This window comes from Prorops nasuta, unplaced genomic scaffold (assembly GCF_024137725.1).
Source record: "Prorops nasuta isolate Cenicafe-Biocafe unplaced genomic scaffold, Cenicafe_Pnas_1.2 PNAS00005, whole genome shotgun sequence".
NCBI lineage: Eukaryota > Metazoa > Arthropoda > Insecta > Hymenoptera > Bethylidae > Prorops > Prorops nasuta.
In genome coordinates this window covers 201,480-220,922 of record NW_027116802.1, presented here as the reverse complement: position 1 = coordinate 220,922, position 19,443 = coordinate 201,480, and the positions used below count along the sequence as shown (strand labels likewise).

At 38.7% G+C, this 19,443-nt stretch overlaps 1 protein-coding gene across 1 annotated transcript; it reads left to right on the top strand.

The window, feature by feature from the left end:
* Nucleotides 1–13,308: 13,308 nt before the first annotated feature.
* On the top strand, nucleotides 13,309–15,233 carry LOC136773534 (uncharacterized). The gene is made up of 3 exons (XM_066727278.1): nucleotides 13,309–13,353; nucleotides 13,433–14,855; nucleotides 15,202–15,233. The coding sequence occupies exons 1-3, from the start codon at nucleotides 13,309–13,311 to the stop codon at nucleotides 15,231–15,233; spliced, it is 1,500 nt and encodes a 499-aa protein (XP_066583375.1).
* Nucleotides 15,234–19,443: the final 4,210 nt, after the last annotated feature.

Below are 19,443 nucleotides of genomic sequence, written 5' to 3'. Positions count from 1 at the left end.
AGGAGTAATTTAAGACCACTGGCCTAATCCTAGGATTTGCAATTTAATTATTTTGGTTGTTTTATTGTGTTTTGGTTGATTGACGATCAACCAATTAATTTGTAATTGAATTGGTATAATTCAGGGACAACCCTATAAGGGAAACCCTGTAATTAATACCAGGAACATTAAACAGAAAACGGAAAAATTCGAGATCTGTTACTCGACGGCTGGCAGGAATAAATCCGCAACTTGAAGAAAGTCTACGGATTTGAAGGTCGGCCGTGTGCGCCTTTCTTGTGGTTAATTAGCCCAAGAAAGGTCGCATAAAATTCGATAATTTTTTTTTATATACAAACTAAAGTTTTTTCTCTTTGGAGAATGGTACTGCGCCAACCAATTATTTCTTCCTTGTGATTCAACGTTCGGGAAATCTTAAATTGGCGACCCTTTGAATAAATATTAATGCCCTTATTATAGGATAAATAAAGAAATATCCCTATCATTATTTTTTTTATTTATTATATACTTTATTTATAATTCTTTTTTTTTCTCTCTCCTCTCTTGGCGTAAATATCGCCTCATTCTTGAATGTTACACTTGTGTTTGCCCTTTCCAGCTTCATCATTCAAGTGAGTATACTGTCCGGACTAAATCATTGTTTGCGCTAATACTCTTTGTAAATTAGGTAAAAGTACCGCTAATTCAGCTAACCCCAAAATAAACGTACCTTATTGGTAAGATCTCTGTATCCTCTCCTGCAAATCGACGGAAAAATGGGTTCGTCTGGAAGAAGCAGTGGAGGACGAGACAAGCGTGCCCAGAAGAGACACAACAGCAAACGCACCGAGCAGGTCATCCGAGAAGAAGTGATGACACTACCCTTTGGCGATTTAGTCAGAACCTTGCAGGAAGAAGGCCTGAACTCCAACTCGGGACTCAACCAACTTCAGGATCGACTAATTAGGTATCTGAAACGCAAGGAACTTGGCCCTACTGCAGCCCGTTGGGACCCAAACCGAGATGAAGCCGGAGCTGAAGGATTGACTCCGTCTCGAGCCAATATGACTGAAAGAAGACCAGTGGAAGAGACTAACACCCTCACGCCAGCAGAGATCGCAACGATCACCATAGCAGCAGGAGGGGTGTCAACGGTTGCAGTAACTTCTACGGTGACTACCATGGCGTCCATAAACACCACAGTGCAAACGGTCAGCTGTTCACAAGGATCGATTCCTTCCGAGGTCCAACGATTCTCGCCGATATTGCCTTACACGGCCAGCACATACATTCCTGGACTGAACATTCTGCCTCGCGTAACCGCGGCACCAGGCTGGAGACTGGACCCAATTCCACCCTCGGGATCAAGAGGACTATCCCCCTTTGAAGACAGGGGAAATCACCTAGCGAGTTCGCTAAATTCAATGACTCATGGCCAAGAAAGATGCTTTGCAGCAACATCCACGATGCGAAGAAGAAATACCCGATTGTCACCGGAAGAAGAAGAAGCTGCGCGGATCCAAAATATAGCCAAAGCTACCTTGGAAGAATTCAAACGACTATCCATGGAATCCCATGCTGCTGCCGGAGGAATACATATAGGTGACTCAGCCAGCAATTGGCCGCCACTCCAAAATAACCCTGGAGAAACATGTCGTTGCAGCCATGGAGCCAGATATCCTCGAGAGCCCGGAATACAGCAAGAAGCTAGGGATTTACCTCCGGTTGAGAGACCTGTTCCAAACCAGCCGGCGTTGCGACTGGCAGGAACACCCCCTCAACCAGAGTCAGGTGGGAGGGAGTCGTCTGGAAGACGTAGAAGACCTGTCCACCATCAAGGCTTACAAGATAGGGATCGCCCTAGGATAATCAACCGACGCGCATCTAGCTCGGAAGATGACTCCTCAGAAGACACGGAAAGCCGATCGGACAGCTCTGACGACACCCAAGCTAGCGATCGCCGACATCGACATCGCCCAGGAAGAATAGTCCGGGGAAATCGAGCAGTAGACGCATTACACAAATGGAAAATCTCTTACGTGAACGAGAGAAAGGAAAGTGCGTATTCGTTATTAGAACGATTAGACAGATGCTGCCAAGGATCAGGGATAGCCCACAGCGATTTGCTCAAGGCATTGCCTGTTGTACTATCGGGGGAAGCTGAAAAATGGTACCGATTGGAAGGTCAACATTGTAGAACATGGGAAAGGTTCGAGAAAAAGTTCAAACAACGATTCGCATCCAAGGAATCTAGAAAGCGAATTAAGGAACAAGCATATTCCCGCCTTCAAGGAGATCAAGAAGGAATCCAGGAGTTTGTGGAAAATATGGAGACAATATTCTCCTACTTAGACCCACCTCTTAAGGACAAGAAACGTTTGTCTATCATATATGACAACCTATTGCCATCGTATACCAGGCACTTCCTTAAGAGTGAAATCACTTCTAGTCGGAGGCTGGTTAGAATTGGTCAAGAATTGGAACAACAATGGACGAAAATTAAAAATCGTCGAAGCACTACCAACCAGACAGGAGCAGTACCGGTTCCTAGTGCAGTTTATGCTCGACCGTCCAAAATTACCAGCAAGTGTGCCCCGCTAGAGGAGGAGGAAGAAACAGACACGAAGCCCCAGTCTGAGCAGAAACGGCCTAAACAACAGGCGAAGAAAAACAAGCCTAAGAGTTCCACAGACGCGTCATCACAAAGTGATTCCGCTTTAGCGAGCGTAGGAGAAGCAAAGACTTTTAAGAAGAAATCGGGAAGATTTGGGAAAGGACCCAAGAATAACGGGACACCCACTACAGGCAACACACCAGTCGTTTCACAAGCAATGCCACAATATATGCTGATACCTCCACTACCACCAGGAGCTACCAGCTGGCGCCTAGTTCCAAATGTGACGACTACTGCTAATATGCCAACAGCCGATACGACCATCAATATTCGCCACACCCGCGAAAATAGCCCATGCCATAACTGCCAACAATTAGGCCACTGGGCTCCCGAGCAGTGATGATAGAAAGCGGGTATTCGTTCCCCCCACTATGCAAGCATAGGCTCACTACGACTCCGAAAGCCTTCTGGAAATTCTGGCATGCGTGAGACATCCCCACTCGTGTCCCTTCTCGCTGATCACACAGCGATGCATACGTGTCTCGGCTTCCGTCGCTTGACTTCGGCTAGCTTCGTTGAACGTAGAAGTACGAAAGAGAGCGGTATACTTTTCTCGGACCTCTCTTTCTCGTGCTCGATCTTCGTTCGTTTAGCCAACGAGCAAAGCCGAGCAAGCCGAAGCAAATTAAGAAATGTCTTTTTTGGCAGCTATGATAAAAAAGCTGGCCACGTTGAATGAATATTAAAATAATATTTATAAGCAGCCATTAACTTATTAGATTTTATAATAAATAAGGAAATGCGATGATTTTACGTAAAATTGATAAATTTTGTTGAGACTCATATGTTACGTATTATTGTTAAAAATATTTCATTTTCTTAATTTATTATTTAATCTAGTAGATTAATGGTAATAAAAAAAAAATTCATTATGAAAAAAAAATTTAAAAAAATTGCACGAGTCTTCGGGAATTGAACCCGAGCCCGCGATAACAGCAGGCAAGCGCCTTACCATCTACGCTATGGCACTTATTTGGCAGCTTAGAAGCAAAGTCGCAAGTCGCTTGTTAAAGCGATGGAACCTTTCTCTATTAAGTTTAATTTCCAGAAGAAATGATTAATTATAATCTTATATTTATTTACTTCGTATGTCTTTTCATAATAAAACAAAATATTTTGTTTACATATTTCTAAACATTAATGACTTTAACAGCTGTAGCTTCAAAAAGTGACTGTAACATTGCGGAGAGAATTTTTGAAAGCTGCAGAATTAAAAATAAGTAACCCAAGAATCGTATTTGGTATTTAATATGTCATTCCTATTGCAATCTATTTAATTTAAAATACCTCATAAATAGAAAAACGATTAATCGTTCTTAACAAGTAAAAGCACGTAGCTGACAAAGATTAAGTCTATATTTATAATAGATAATATATGAAAATAAATAAATTGTGATCGATTTTTTGCATTTTCAAATATTAGTATCGCATAATTAAAAGAGGTAGTGCAAAAGTGGATGAACTAGTCTAAAGGATCGATATCGCAATTTTGGCAGATCATCGAATAGTTCCTCCCGATCTTTCTCCTTTAATTTGTACAATTTCTGAGAAATAAGCATCGTTTGCTAATTTTGATTTTCTCCTTCCGTACGAACATTAAGGTACGGGTACACGGCGCGTGAAGTGCCTTTTTGAGTCAGAAAAATTGCTTTTATCGAAAAAAGTTATTTAGACATTGTAGAAAGTAGACATTTATGGCTACATATAGATATGCTTATTTCTCAGAAATTGTATAAATTAAAGGAGAAAGATCGGGAGGAACTATTCGATGATTTGCCAAAATTGTGATATCGATCCTTTAGACTAGTTCATCCACTTTTGCACTACCTCTTTTAATTATGCGATACTAATATTTAAAAATGCAAAAAATCGATCACAATTTATTTATTTTCATATATTATCTATTATAAATATCGACTTAATCTCTGTCAGCTACGTGCTTTTACTTGTTAAGAACGATTAATCGTTTTTCTATTTATGAGGTATTTTAAATTAAATAGATTGCAATAGGAATGACATATTAAATACCAAATACGATTCTTAGGTTACTTATTTTTAATTCTGCAGCTTTCAAAAATTCTCTCCGCAATGTTACAGTCACTTTTTGAAGCTACAGCTGTTAAAGTCATTAATGTTTAGAAATATGTAAACAAAATATTTTGTTTTATTATGAAAAGACATACGAAGTAAATAAATATAAGATTATAATTAATCATTTCTTCTGGAAATTAAACTTAATAGAGAAAGGTTCCATCGCTTTAACAAGCGACTTGCGACTTTGCTTCTAAGCTGCCAAATAAGTGCCATAGCGTAGATGGTAAGGCGCTTGCCTGCTGTTATCGCGGGCTCGGGTTCGATTCCCGAAGACACGTGCAATTTTTAAAAATTTTTTTTTCATAATGAATTTTTTTTTATTACCATTAATCTACTAGATTAAATAATAAATTAAGAAAATGAAATATTTTTAACAATAATACGTAACATATGAGTCTCAACAAAATTGATCAATTTTACGTAAAATCATCGCATTTCCTTATTTATTATAAAATCTAATAAGTTAATGGCTGCTTATAAATATTATTTTAATATTCATTCAACGTGGCCAGCTTTTTTATCATAGCTGCCAAAAAAGACATTTCTTAATTTGCTTCGGCTTGCTCGGCTTTGCTCGTTGGCTAAACGAACGAAGATCGAGCACGAGAAAGAGAGGTCCGAGAAAAGTATACCGCTCTCTTTCGTACTTCTACGTTCAACGAAGCTAGCCGAAGTCAAGCGACGGAAGCCGAGATACGTATGCATCGCTGTGTGATCAGCGAGAAGGGACACGAGTGGGGATGTCTCACGCATGCCAGAATTTCCAGAAGGCTTTCGAAGTCGTAGTGAGCCTATGGTTGCATAGTGGGGGGAACGAATACCCGCTTTCTATCATCACTGCTCCCGAGTGTCCTCTTCCCCGAAGACCGAGAGTATCCGCTTCAAATATGCCGCCAACCGTTAACAACTATAACGATCTGCCGGGAAATGCCAGTGGAGGCGAGCGAATGGGGCCAGCGCTGCCTCAAGCAAACCACCAAGGCCCGACACTTTAAGGAAACTTCCTTGGGATATAGGAACCTACCAAAACAAAGCTGAAGATCGCAAACAAGTGCAAACCAACAGGACTATTCTCACGAATAAACAGGATATCCCTTCCGAGGGAATTCGCCTTAACAAATTGTTAAATAATGAAGTTAGGAGTTTATCATTTGAAGCTGCCTCAGAGGGAAGAGCCGAAGATTCGTGTAGGGAACAATGATCATCCAAATTGAAGAAGGACTCGTACAATTTACCAGCACGATATCAGGAGAGGAAAGGAGATAGCGGCGATCCCCCTATTAGTAGAGAAGCAGCTAGATTTAATAATAATTTTATTTCTTTTACAAGCACTAGCGTGTCTCTGAGGCCGGTCCCTCCAAACTTAATGCGTGACGTAGTAGCACCCCCCGATTTTCGCGGTTATTTGCAAGTAAGAATTGGGGAAATAGTTTGTCTTGGACTGGTAGATACTGGAGCTGAGCGAAGTTATATTAATGCTCGGATAGCTTCAGGGATTCCCTCAGATAGTCACCTAGCACCGTTAAATTGCGTACAGGTAGGCGATGGCCAAATTTGCGCCATCTCCACGGACATAATCTTTCGAATACGAGTAGGTAATAAATCCGCGGACTTTCCCTTTAGTGTAATCCCTACCCTTGCCCTGGATTGTATTTTAGGAATGGATTTCCTCAAACACTTCGATGTAACCATCAATAATTTAGAAAATGTATGGAGTACGAATGATGTGAGCAGGATTCCACTTATAACGCGAGGATCCAAAGGGAACAACATGGAAAGAATAGCTGTAATAGCCACCGTGTTACCGATCCGGAAAGATATCCGTAAACCAAGCGTCGAGGACGAAAGGCCTTACTTATGGGTCACTATAGGTCCCGAAAAGTTTAGGGCTCTTTTAGATACTGGCGCCGCACGCACATATATCGGTAGTAGTATTATTTATTTAGTTAAAGATTTTTTAGATTTCTCCAAAGCAGGTAAATTACGTTTAGGTGATGGGAGCCAATGTGCAACGGCGGGAGACGCGCTTTTGGAATTTTCCATTGAAGGCGAGAAACGAATCCTATCCGTTCGGGCTGCTCCCACACTAGATTATAACTGCGTTTTAGGTATAGATTTTGTAAAAGCTTTTGGAATTATAATTAACTTGCGTCAAGGAATCTGGAAGACTGAAGGAGGAAATTGGCACACCTTCCCGAAGAGTCTAATCAAAGCCACAGCGAGGAATACCACTGATTGTGCAGCCCTTGTTGAATTGGATAGGACACAGGAGATTATTCTGGAAGAATTCAAGAAGAAACACGCCAAACCAGTATCCGATAAACCAGGAATAACGCCCTTGGTAAAACACCGAATTGATGTCCAGGGAAATACACCTATTAGACAACGCTCTAGGAGGATATCCCCTAAGATCTATGAAATAGCGCATGCTGAAGTAGATAAGATGTTAGCCAGTGAAATCATCGAGCGATCCTCTAGCTCGTGGGCCAGTTGTCCAGTGATCGTCCCTAAACCCAACGGAAAGTATCGCTTTTGTATTGACTATCGAGAGGTCAACTCTGTTACGAAGAAGGATGCTTACCCACTTCCTCATATCGAGGCCATTTTGGACAAGTTACGATTGGCTAAGTACATCTCCACGTTGGACCTAAGTCAAGCATACTTTCAGGTAGCCTTGGAGGAGTCCAGCAAAGAAATCACTGCATTTATCGTACCAGGGAAAGGCCTATTTCACTTTACCAGAATGCCATACGGGTTGACCAACGCACCCGCTACATTCCAACGACTTATAGATCGCTTAATCGGTTCAGAATTAGAACCTAACGTTTTCGCTTATCTTGATGACATCATCATCGTCACTACCACTTTTAAGGATCATCTGACCTGGCTAGAGCGAGTCATTCAAATCATTGAAAAGGCTAACCTAGAAATCAACTGGGAGAAGAGTCAATTATGCTGTGCGGAAGTTCGCTTCTTAGGATATTTGGTGAATCAAGGCGGTCTAATACCGGATCCTGACAAAGTAAGGCCCATACTAGATTACCCTCCACCTACCTCATTAAAACAGTTGCGTAGGTTTCTTGGAATGATAGGGTGGTATGCAAAATTCTTGCCGCATTTATCCGAGGAAAAGATACCCTTAGTCAAATTACTGAGGAAAAATGTATCCTGGCACTGGGAAGAGGACCAACAACGAGCTTTTGACAACCTGAAGCAATCCCTGTGCATAGCCCCAGTTCTAGCCCGACCAGACTTTTCAAACCATTTCTATCTACAAACCGATGCCAGTGATTACGCCATAGGCGCAGTACTTGTCCAGAAGATCGACGAGGAAGAACATCCAATTGTCTTCATCAATCGCGTCTTAACTTCAGCAGAGTGTAAATACACTGTAACAGAGAAAGAATGCTTAGCGGTCGTCTGGGCTATTAAAAAGCTTAGGCCATACCTGGAGGGATATCCCTTTACCGTGGTAACCGATCATAGCAGTCTTAAGTGGCTACATCATCTAAAAGATCCTACAGGACGTCTAGCTCGATGGGCTCTGGCTCTACAAGCCTACGATTACACCGTAGTTCATCGAAAGGGAGCTATGCACCACGTTCCAGATGCCCTCTCCAGAGCCTTCGAAAACGATCACTATGCGCCAAAGGAAGACGAATTAGCCGCAATTGTCGAGACCCAAGACAAATGGTATCAACGAAGAACCACTCAGATAAAACAATCTCCTAAATCATTCCCTACTTGGAAGATAGAAAATGACCGCATGTATTGCCATAAACCGACAAAGAGGCATGAGACCTTAGGAAGTGACCTGAACGCCTGGAAACTAGTTTTGCCGAGAGAAGAAAGATCCAAAGTCATTGCTGCAGCACACGAAGAACCTTCCGCTGGACACCTGGGAACTACGAAGACCATTCACCGTCTGAATCTCCATTATTATTGGCCAGGACTACATAAAGATGTAAGCAAATTTGTTCGAGCCTGCAATGTTTGCCAACGGACCAAAGTCAGCCAAGCTCCACCACCAGGACTGATGACGCCACGAGTAGCAGAGGGCCCTTGGACAGTAGTATCAGTAGACATCATGGGACCACTACCCCCTAGCAAATCTCAAAACCGTTATATCGTAGTCTTCCTAGACAACTTCACTCGATGGGTTGAGATAAAAGCGTTGCGTAAAGCCCAAGCTCAAACTATACTTTCTGCGTTTGAAGATTTGGTCATCTACCGATGGGGAGCACCCAGGGTACTACTTTCAGACAATGGTACCGAATTCGCCAACCAACACGTGCGAAAATTCACTGACCGGCATGGTATCCGCCATTTTATGATAGCTCCATATCACCCCCAGGCTAACCCGGTCGAGTGGGTAAATCGTGTAGTAAAAGGTATGATCACAGCGTTCTTAGGGCAAGACCATCGTGAGTGGGACACTCACCTAGCTGAATACCGCTTTGCTATCAATAGTTCCTTCCATGCGTCTGCTGGTGTAACTCCGGCCTTTTTAAATTTCGGAAGAGAAATCGAGTGTATTAGAGACCCGCAGACCCGCGAAACAAGCCCAGGAGATATACAACTAACGGAGACCACCGCATGGGCAGAGCGATTACAGCGTATGCGACACCTTCATGATATTGTAAAGCGACAAATGGAAAAGGCAAGTGTACGCCAAGCTGCTTACTATAATAAGGGTAGAAGAGACCTAACGTTCAAATCCGGAGACCTCGTTTGGAGACGAAGCCATACGCTATCCTCTGCAACAGATAACTTTGCAGCTAAATTAGCTCCAAGATTTTCAGGGCCATATGCAATTGCTCGCGTAATTTCTCCAGTAATTTATGAACTGATCGACCCAGACTCACGTCGTAGCCCTCAAGTGCATATCTCGGATCTGAAACCTTTCGTGGCGGTCTATCCAGAGATTCAGGACGATTCGAATGAGTTGCACACTGAAGCGCCAATGATTAATACATCGACAAGGGAACACCCTGAGCAAAAAGCTACTAAGCCTCCGGAAAAAGTTGTCTCACCGACACAACCCTCTAGCTCACCCGAACCTCCTAGCAAGAATGATGATTTACAAAAAACGTGGTCCGGACGTCTCCGAACCCGTTTATAGCAACTAAGTATCTTTCTTTATTATATTGATTTTACTTTATAGGGAGTCATAAGTATGCATATGGAAATACCACTGTGTAGTATATTGCATTTAAATGATTTCCCTCAGTAGTAATTAGTTATTATTATTTTGTCTTCGTTCATCATATATCACTTTACTATCTCGTAGTATTAGCAATTTCTATTCTTTTTGTTCTTGTCGAAGTTGCATTAGCACTTCAGGGCAGTTGCCCTCAGACTACTCCCTCAATATCCTCGTCCTTCCTTTTTGCCATTCCACCAGGAGATTTGGGAATTATAGTCCTGTATTCACCCTCCTCGAGTGTAACGGTACCGTAGTGGGTCCGGGCTTAGGAAACGAGTGATAAAATAAGGAGTATAGCTCCTTGCAAATCAATAACCTTTTCTTTTTTTTTCTTTTTCTTTTCTTTTGTTTCTCTCACCTCAGTCAACGTAGTATTGAAGGAGACGCAAAAGTTCGCCACAGAAAGTCGCTCCGCACATTCTCCAAAGCTCCAGATGGAACTACTAGCCGACGAAGGGAGCCCCTGCCGAGGCACCTTGCTAGTCCGACCCGCCGATTTCTTAAAAAAGGATGCTCCACTATCCATGCGGAGCTGGTCCGACTGGAGAGCAGCTACCGGAGACTCGGACGACGACGGAGCCTCCTTCTACACTGCTCAGGAGGATGAAGTTCACGATCCTCCCTTGATGTCCACTTGGAGCTCGAAGGCCCGTAAGACCGAGGACAGACAGGGAGCGGAATCTTGGGTCCCCGAGTTGGCCTCGTTAGCTACGTGCCACTTGGGCGCCTGCCAAAAAGGGAACTCCCTACACTTAGGGGAATCCCTCTCTGCGTCAAAGGTCCTGGAACCCCCGTCCAGGCCGAAACCCCTGACATCCTGGTGGATGCGGGGGCCCTGCAGAAAGGACCGTTGCTGGAAGTGCCGCCTTCCCGGACACCTGTGGCCGGACTGCCCAGAGGACGACTGGTTCGCCTTTTGCACCGGATGTGGATGGGCATTTGAGACGGTGCAGACATGCCTGAGGTGCAGCCCAAAATACTGGGCTAATAAGGGCCTACCACCACCACCGCGCCCCGCCGAAATAGGATGGACAGACGCCTTGCCCACCCCGGGCCGCTGGGCCTTTGAACGTATCCGGAGCCCGGCAGAAAGGGCACAACGCCGCGAGTGGTGGGAGCGCCACCGTCAGTTGGCACACCAGGGCCCCAGACGTTGAACCACCCGCCTTTTTTTTTTTTTTGTTATCTTCTTTTTGTGTGTGACTACCTAACTCTAACATTGTGGTGTTCATTCGTTCTTCCCTCTAAGGGATTCATTAAATAAGTCTTTACGTATCTTATCTCCTTTCTTTCACTCCTTCGTGTGTCCCCTCTTTCTCCACCTAGGTCGATCCTTGAAGGAACCTGGTTCCGCTTAGGGGAGGGGGAGTGTGACGAAGTGTAAACTCGTCCCTTGTAAGACTGTCGCTTGCGCTTTTAATGGTTGTGGAAAGGGGGGAGGCGGCGCCATCTGCCTGTTCCCGCGATCATCATGTTGATTGATTTAAATCACGGATCGAAGGCGAGATCGATACGCGCATGCGCCGGTCCTCTCGCGTCGCGTGCCGTCGTTGCCTAACACACGAGATTGGGGAGCTCATTGACACAGTTGTCATAACGTTTTCTTAAACATTTTTATCTTTCTATATCCGCGAGGAAATATCACCTCTACCGTACGAGGTAAGGGAATTCCCTAAGGGCATCCCAGGGGCTACGAATTGTTGCGGGTATTAGTTGTGTGAATTAGTGCCGTTTGTGGCAGTATTGAGTAGCGCATAAGGAAGAATACAGTGAGGACACTGAGAGGAAACCTGCACGTAGCATGGAAGGACGACCTAACCAATAGAACCTCGCATGTGCTCCTAGTCCCGCACGATTATTCATAGTAGCAGGTAACTTGGCTTCTTGCGAGAGGAGCCAAGCCCATTATTATCTTGACCTCATCTTTTCCTCGAACCGCGTTATTGTAGAGGATATGATTGAATTAAATCCGTTTCCGCTTTTCTTCGCCTCGAATACTGGGGACGTTCGGCGTAAATCGTAGTCTTTCGCATGATTATTAATTTTCCTATATCTAGATAAACTGTAAAGAGTGTCTGGCACCACTCCCTGTAAAAGATCTCAGGCCGGACAGCCACGGAAGGGAACGTTCGCTTAAACGGCAAGCTGGCGCCCAAACAATTCTTATAATTAGTCAAATTAAGTAGACCATCACTGAAGGGAACGCCCTAGTGAATATTATTATAAATGAGCTTGCCAGAGAGATAGTCTAATAAACGAAAGCTTTACATTGTTACCAAAAGTCGTGTCTATTCATTTATGACTTACTGGCCTTTGATTCCTTCCGCGTGCATTGTGCGTCGATTTTGGTCACTGCCCATCCCCTGGCAAACCAAGGCCCTAGAAGAGTGACGATACAAAATTCTCCTCAGGCAATAACCTTAGTGAACGCACTCGTAAGGCCAGGCCGCAAATACGACGTCACAACATACATAATGTCGACGTGTCATATGTGTAAGCACGTTTTTTTTTCTTTAGGTCGGTATAATAAGCACCAAAGTTTACACAAAAAGATGTTTGACTTAAAAATAAAATGTGCTTATTCAAATTGTGAGCAAGAGTTTAATAAATACATCAATTTTTGAAAGCATATTATCAGGTGGCATTATATAAATAATTTGACACAGTTCATATATAAGTGTACAGTAGATGGCTGTAATTCTCATTTTCAAATTCAGAAAAAATTTCATAAGCATTTATATGATCACATACGAGAAAGTAAAACAGGCATTTATTGTGGATACTCAAATTGTTCTCATAAAAACATAGTTTTCAAAACTATTAGTAATTATAGAGTTCATTTATGTAGATACCATTCAAAGAATAATTTAGTTAACTTTCATGTAGATAGCAATGAAAGTTGTTTAAATATTAATGAATGTACTGTTAATGATAATAGTGTAGATGATGATAGTATAGATTTAAATCCTGCAGTTCATAATAGTCTATCTGTCGATAATATTTCAGACGAAGCAGTAAATTACAAAAACATTATATCTACATTATATTTCACTTTAACGACAAAATATTTTTTAACAGAGAATGCATTACACATTATAATTGATAGTATTTCCGCTTTAACTGATGCTACCCATAGAAATTTCACCTCTACAGTTATGAGCCTTAATATACCACACAATATTAAAGAAGAAATGTGCAATATTTTTGAGAAAAGCTTTTCTCCTTTAAAAGATATTTTTAGTTCTGTAAAAGGTTGCCTCAGAAATACTTACTTAAGAGATAAATACTTTAGAGCCAACTTTAATATTGTTCAGCCAATAGAGATCAAATTAGGAATCAATAATTTGCACTAAGCATGCTTCTATCATTATGTCCCAATCTTAAAAACATTAAAATTACTGTTAGAAAACGAAAATGTTCTACATTTTTTAAAATATCCACACAATAATGTTAAAAACGATGTATTACGTGACATACAGGATGGGTTTTTAATAAAAAACAACGATTTCTTTAAAAAAAATAATCCATTGCAAATTGTGTTATTTCAGGATGCGTTTGAGGTATGTAACCCTTTAGGCTCTTCTAAGTGCAAATTTAAACTTGTTGGAGTTTACATGATTATAGCTAATTTGCCTGCTTATTTGAGATCAAAAATAGAACATATTCAACTTGTTCTCCTTTGCTATGAAAAGCATATTACTTTTTTTGGTTGGGACAAAGTAATGGAAGTATTAGTAGATGATTTAAGAAAATTAGAAAAAGACGGAATTAAAATCTGTATTAATAATGAAATCACTACTATTAACGGCACAGTGATAGCAACAGTAGGTGATAACTTAGGGAGCCATCAGTTAGGAGGCTTTACCGAAAATTTCTCTTCGTCTGAATATATTTGTCGCTATTGTGATGTGCATAAAAGTCAATTTAAAAATGTATGTACAAAAGTCACACGAAATCCACAAAATTATGATGTAAGTGCAAATGAAGCTGAGTATAAGTGCATTCCTACAAATGGCATTAAAAATAATTCGTGTCTTAATAAACTTAAATATTTTCATGTGTGTAATCCAGGGCTACCACCATGTATTGCACACGACTTACTAGAAGGTATTATCCCCTATGATTTTATGTATTGCATAAAATATTTTGTTAAGAACCAGTGGTTTAATTTTAATTTATTAAATTCTAGACTGAAAAAGATAAAATTCTTTAATGAAAAAAGTATTGTTACGATACCTCCAATTAAAGATGCATGTAAACTTACTGGTAATGCAAGTCAAATTAAAAGATTATTATTAATTTTTCCTATAGCTATTTGTGATCTAGTAATTGATACTGAAGATGACGTTTGGAGATTAATATTATGCCTTCGTGAAAAGACTTTCTTAATACTAGCTTCTGCTTTATCATTTGGTCAAATCGCATTAATCCAAGAAAAAATTAACGAATATTTAAGTCTAAGATTGAAATGTTTTCCAAAAATTAAACTTAGACCCAAGCATCACTATATAACACATTACCCTTCTCTGATTTTGCATTTTAGTCCTCTCAAACATTTTTGGACATTAAGGTTTGAAAGTAAGCACAAATATTTTAAAAATATTGTCAAGCATACACAGAATTTTAAAAACATTACTAAAACTTTATGTCAAAAACATCAATATTTGCAAGCTTTACGTTATAAGGATTTATATCGTGATAAAGCAATATCTGATAATGCAGAAATATATTCTATTGCTAATTTTCCTACGAACATATCATCGGTTATAACTACTTATTTTTATGATAATAAAGAGCAAAACTTCAAATATGTAGCTTCAGAAGTATTATTTAGGGGAATTATGTATAAAGCAAAAACGTATGTTTGTGTAGGGAAAGATAGTTACGATAATTTACTTCTATGTAAGATTAATTTTATTTTAATAGACAGCTATTATTCAAATATCTATTTCTTAGGTTGCATTACTACGATTATATATAATAATAATTTTGGTATATACGAAAAATTTAATTTAAAAAATAAGAAAATTGACACCGACCAAATGCATGTATTCCCATATTCCTCTTTAACCATGGCACATCCTGTTCTTAAAACGCATATATCCTCTTTTCCTATTTATATTTTTCAATACGTTCCTCTCGATACTTCTAATTAGTGTAAGTTGCTACCTTTATAACATTTTTATTCATATCTCATTATATGATAGCATTTTCATGCACCTACTTTAATTTTTATTTCATTTTTCAGATGACATATTTATTTTAAATTTGGACAGCTAAGAGAAAGCGTAAAATCTCATTGCTCCTTCAAGAATCGCAAAATATGTTAGACGAACTTATCAATCAAGGTAGCGCCAAACTTGGAATTGTTGGTACTATATTAGTTATGGAAAAGGATGGCACTTTTGTTGACGACAATGAGGTTTTAAAATTTGCGTCGAGTGAGCCATTTATTTTATTGCAACATGGGGAAACCTGGATTGCCCAAGGAATAGAGGCAGCGGATTTTACTTCTAGCTCAATACTGACATTAACTGCAGAGCCAACTTCCGATTTTTCATTCGCAATATCAAGTCCTCCGGTTTTAGATGTTACAGAACAGCACCCTAAGAATCGGGTAGAAAGTGAAGAAGCGTGGTTAAATTTTAATATTCCATGGAATTATTTAGAGCCTGCAGTATTGAAAGAATTGGAAGCAGGGAATCGTAGTAAATATGTTATGCAACCTGTTGTTAATCGCACAGTATCAGAAATGAGACACATTTGTGAAATTATCCCAGCACAAGCATTTAAGACAGTAGCACGCAAAATTGTTGATAAATATCCTAAAATTTTTAAAGATGTAGATGACGATGGCTACACTTTTGGAGATGGAACTTACACTGTACGTTTGAAACTTAGAGACAGAAACAATTATCTTAACAGGCCACACATGAAATTGTCTCTTCGTAGAACGTTAGGTATTCCTTTAAATAAACAGCGTAAATTATTATCAGCCAAAGCCGGATGTAGCAATTGGCAGCCAGATCACTATAAAGATACCGATAAAGATAGACTGGATATTACAATCGATGAAAAAGTTGAATATTTACGTCGTGTAGTAAAACAAAGTGAGCCTACTAATACTGAAAAGGCTAAAATTTTAGATTATTTGGACTCAACATATCCGACACAGAGATTATTTTTAAATAATGTCCATCAACCTCCAACTATTGCAGATATTAAATCTAAGTGGCCAATACTTCTAGTAAAAACATATATGTTTATTCATTTTGAGAAACTAATGGGGTTTTCCATCAAAGTTATAAGAGAAAAAATTCTTCAGAAAGCCAATAAAATATTATCTTATGCACGTCAACAAAACTATAAAAATATTATTAATTCTATGGATTTGAAGGAAATGAAAATAATCAAAATTATTATGCGACACTTTAAAGAAGACTTCAATTCACTTTTCATAACCTATCCTGAAGGTACACTAATAAATAATATAAGGGAACTACCTATACGTCTGCACCTTGCATCGTTATAATAGGTAGGAGAGTTTAGTCTTCAAATTTCATTTTTTATATTTACTTAGAATTTCCTTAAATTTATAACTTTTTACAGATGATATAACATGTTCTATATTCTACCTATACATAGAGCAACAATTAATTGAAGAAACTCATGACTTTGATGAAGCGTTGGAAATGCTTCTGTGTTCTTATTACATATTCAACATGGAATATCCTAAAACAGCCAAATGTACGCTAGAATTTATACAAAAATATTTGTTAAATGTTTATCCTTTAATTGGTACCAAATCAAAAAAAGCTGCAACTAAATATAAGGTACTCTCTCTATACAATAAATTAAGGGATATTGATGTTGAAGAAGATAAAGAAACGGAGGAAATTGAATACCAGAAATAAATTGAAGTTTAACTCTTTCATTTATTTTACGGTCATTATTATTAATCATTTTTTATTTTCAAAGTTCATTGAAAGTAATTTCATTCTTCATAATCAAAAAATAGAATTATTACACTGAAATTAATGTTTATTACTCTGTATTTTAGGTTTTAAGCATTTATATCTGTTTCTTACTATTTTTTACATAAGTTATATATGTATGTAATAAATACGAAAAAATATATTACTTATCTTCTCAGAAAAAATACTGTTTACTATTATATTATTACCAGATATTTCTGTAGTTTTTCTATTTAAATTTGAAATTATACATAACACGTTAGTATTTTTACTTAAGATGTGGTTAATATATTTCATATTAGATGTAAATTTACATATCCATTAAGAAAATTTTCTAAACCAAAAGTAAATTATCAGTTTCGTTTTGTAAAATTACTAGCCCATCAATTTTTTTTACACACAAATTTATAAAAATTTCAAACCAGATATTAATTTACATACGCGTTTGGTTTATTTACTATCTAAAAAAAGAATATTTGTCTCTAGTAGGAGATTTACACGAACAAGTAAAATTACACTTATAATAGGTGGTCCCAAAATAACCCTCTTTTATAAGTGTAAATTTACACAAAAATTTTTTACAGTGTAGACTTAAGAAACTGAGACTAGAAAAATGTTCTTTTAAAGTAAATCGTAAAGATTTTATTATTATTATTGATGATGAGTATTATCAGGGTACTATTGGTCTATTTGAATTGATCTTCATGAAAGAGCCACATGATTATACTGAAGATGATTTAAAAACATATAAGAATATTCTTTCTCAAACTAATGTACACAGAGCAGATTACAGTAGCGAGGGAAAGCTTCGTGGGAATAAGGGTCATAAATGGAAGAAAATAATTAGCCATTTTTTCCTCCAAAGAATCTTGTAAAAGGCAGCGGTTATATGTGTGTTAATGATAAACCAGTGAACTATGTACATTGGAATGATCCGAACGAATTAGTTAAACGTTTGAGACTTTTGATAGCATCATCTGCTGCAGGACATACGAATCATCATAATGAGATACAATCAATAATTGAGGAGCTTCATGAAGAACGTATTATCCTATAAAAGAGATTACACTTTCCATAATTTCCCAGTTGATTGTGTTACTTCACAATGTCGATAAATAAATTTGGAGGTATTTCCACTGCCAGTAATTTGACAAAATATTTCAGCAAAACTGAAGATGAAACATTAAAATTTGATAAACGTATGGATGCATTTAATTCTAAGGGGAATATTATTTTAAATTTAGGATTTGATGCTACTGATGAGAAATGTGCTGTGAATATGCGTGTTCTGCTGGATAGTATGAATGCTGTACGTGAGAACCTTAAAAATGAAATGCAAGAAAACAGTGATATTTTACGAAGTATTACGTTAAGACTGGATGAAACCGAGTTAAGGCTGAATGATTTTCAAATGAAATTGAGTAATTTCATGCAGAAACATGCTGAAGATAATGCAGATTTAAAAAATATGCATCAATTTTCATGGAGAATAAGACTAATGAGGATGCTCAATCAAAGAAACATATAATGAAGATAATACGAAATTAAAAAAAGTGCAAATTTTTCATGGGGAGAATCATGCTAAGGAGAATTCTTCTTGAAATAATTCGACAAAGAATTTTATTAGGAAAAAGAAACTTTTACTACCATCAGTGCTCGTTGTACCCTTGTAAACCCAACACATACCTGAAGAGTTATGGATAGTGAAGAAAAGAAAAAATTGGTCGAAGAACTGCATGTACCTGCAAGATGGATTTTTCAACGTAGAAGAGTTATAATACGAGGCTTCGATGACCTCTGGCAAGCAGATCTGGTTGATATGAACAATTATACTGACGGAGGTTACCACTATATTCTCACAGTTATTGATGCATTGTCGAAATTAGGATGGGCAGTAGCACAAAAAACAAAACTGGCAAGGAAGTGACAGACGCATTTACGAAGATTCTGAAAAGTGGGAGATGTCCCAAAAATTTGCAGACAGATGGTGGTAAGGAGTTTTATAATAGTGATTTCAAACCGCTTATAAAAAAACGTAGAATAAATCATTACTCAACATACAGCGTATTGAAAGCTACGATAGTTGAGCGCTGGAATCGCACGCTGAAGATTGAAATGTGGAACCGATTTACGTTGAATGGAAATTATAAGTGGCGAGGCATACTGCAGCGACTAGTTGAAGACTACAACGCAAGAAAACATCGTACTATAGGAATGCGACCAGTTGATGTGACGCCAGATCATGCTAATATGCTCCTGACTACAGTATACAATAATATAAAGATTGTTGGCCGTGCCAAGTTCAAAGTAGGTGAATTTGTACGAATCAGTAAATACAAGAATGTATTCGCAAAGGGATACACACCAAATTGGACAACTGAAATATTTGAAATTATAAAAGTGCAGAAAACAAATCCTGTTACATATTTACTTAGAGACTCTAGTGGTACTGATATATACGGAGGATTCTACGAATATGAACTTTTAAAAACTGCTAATCCTAATGTATATCTAGT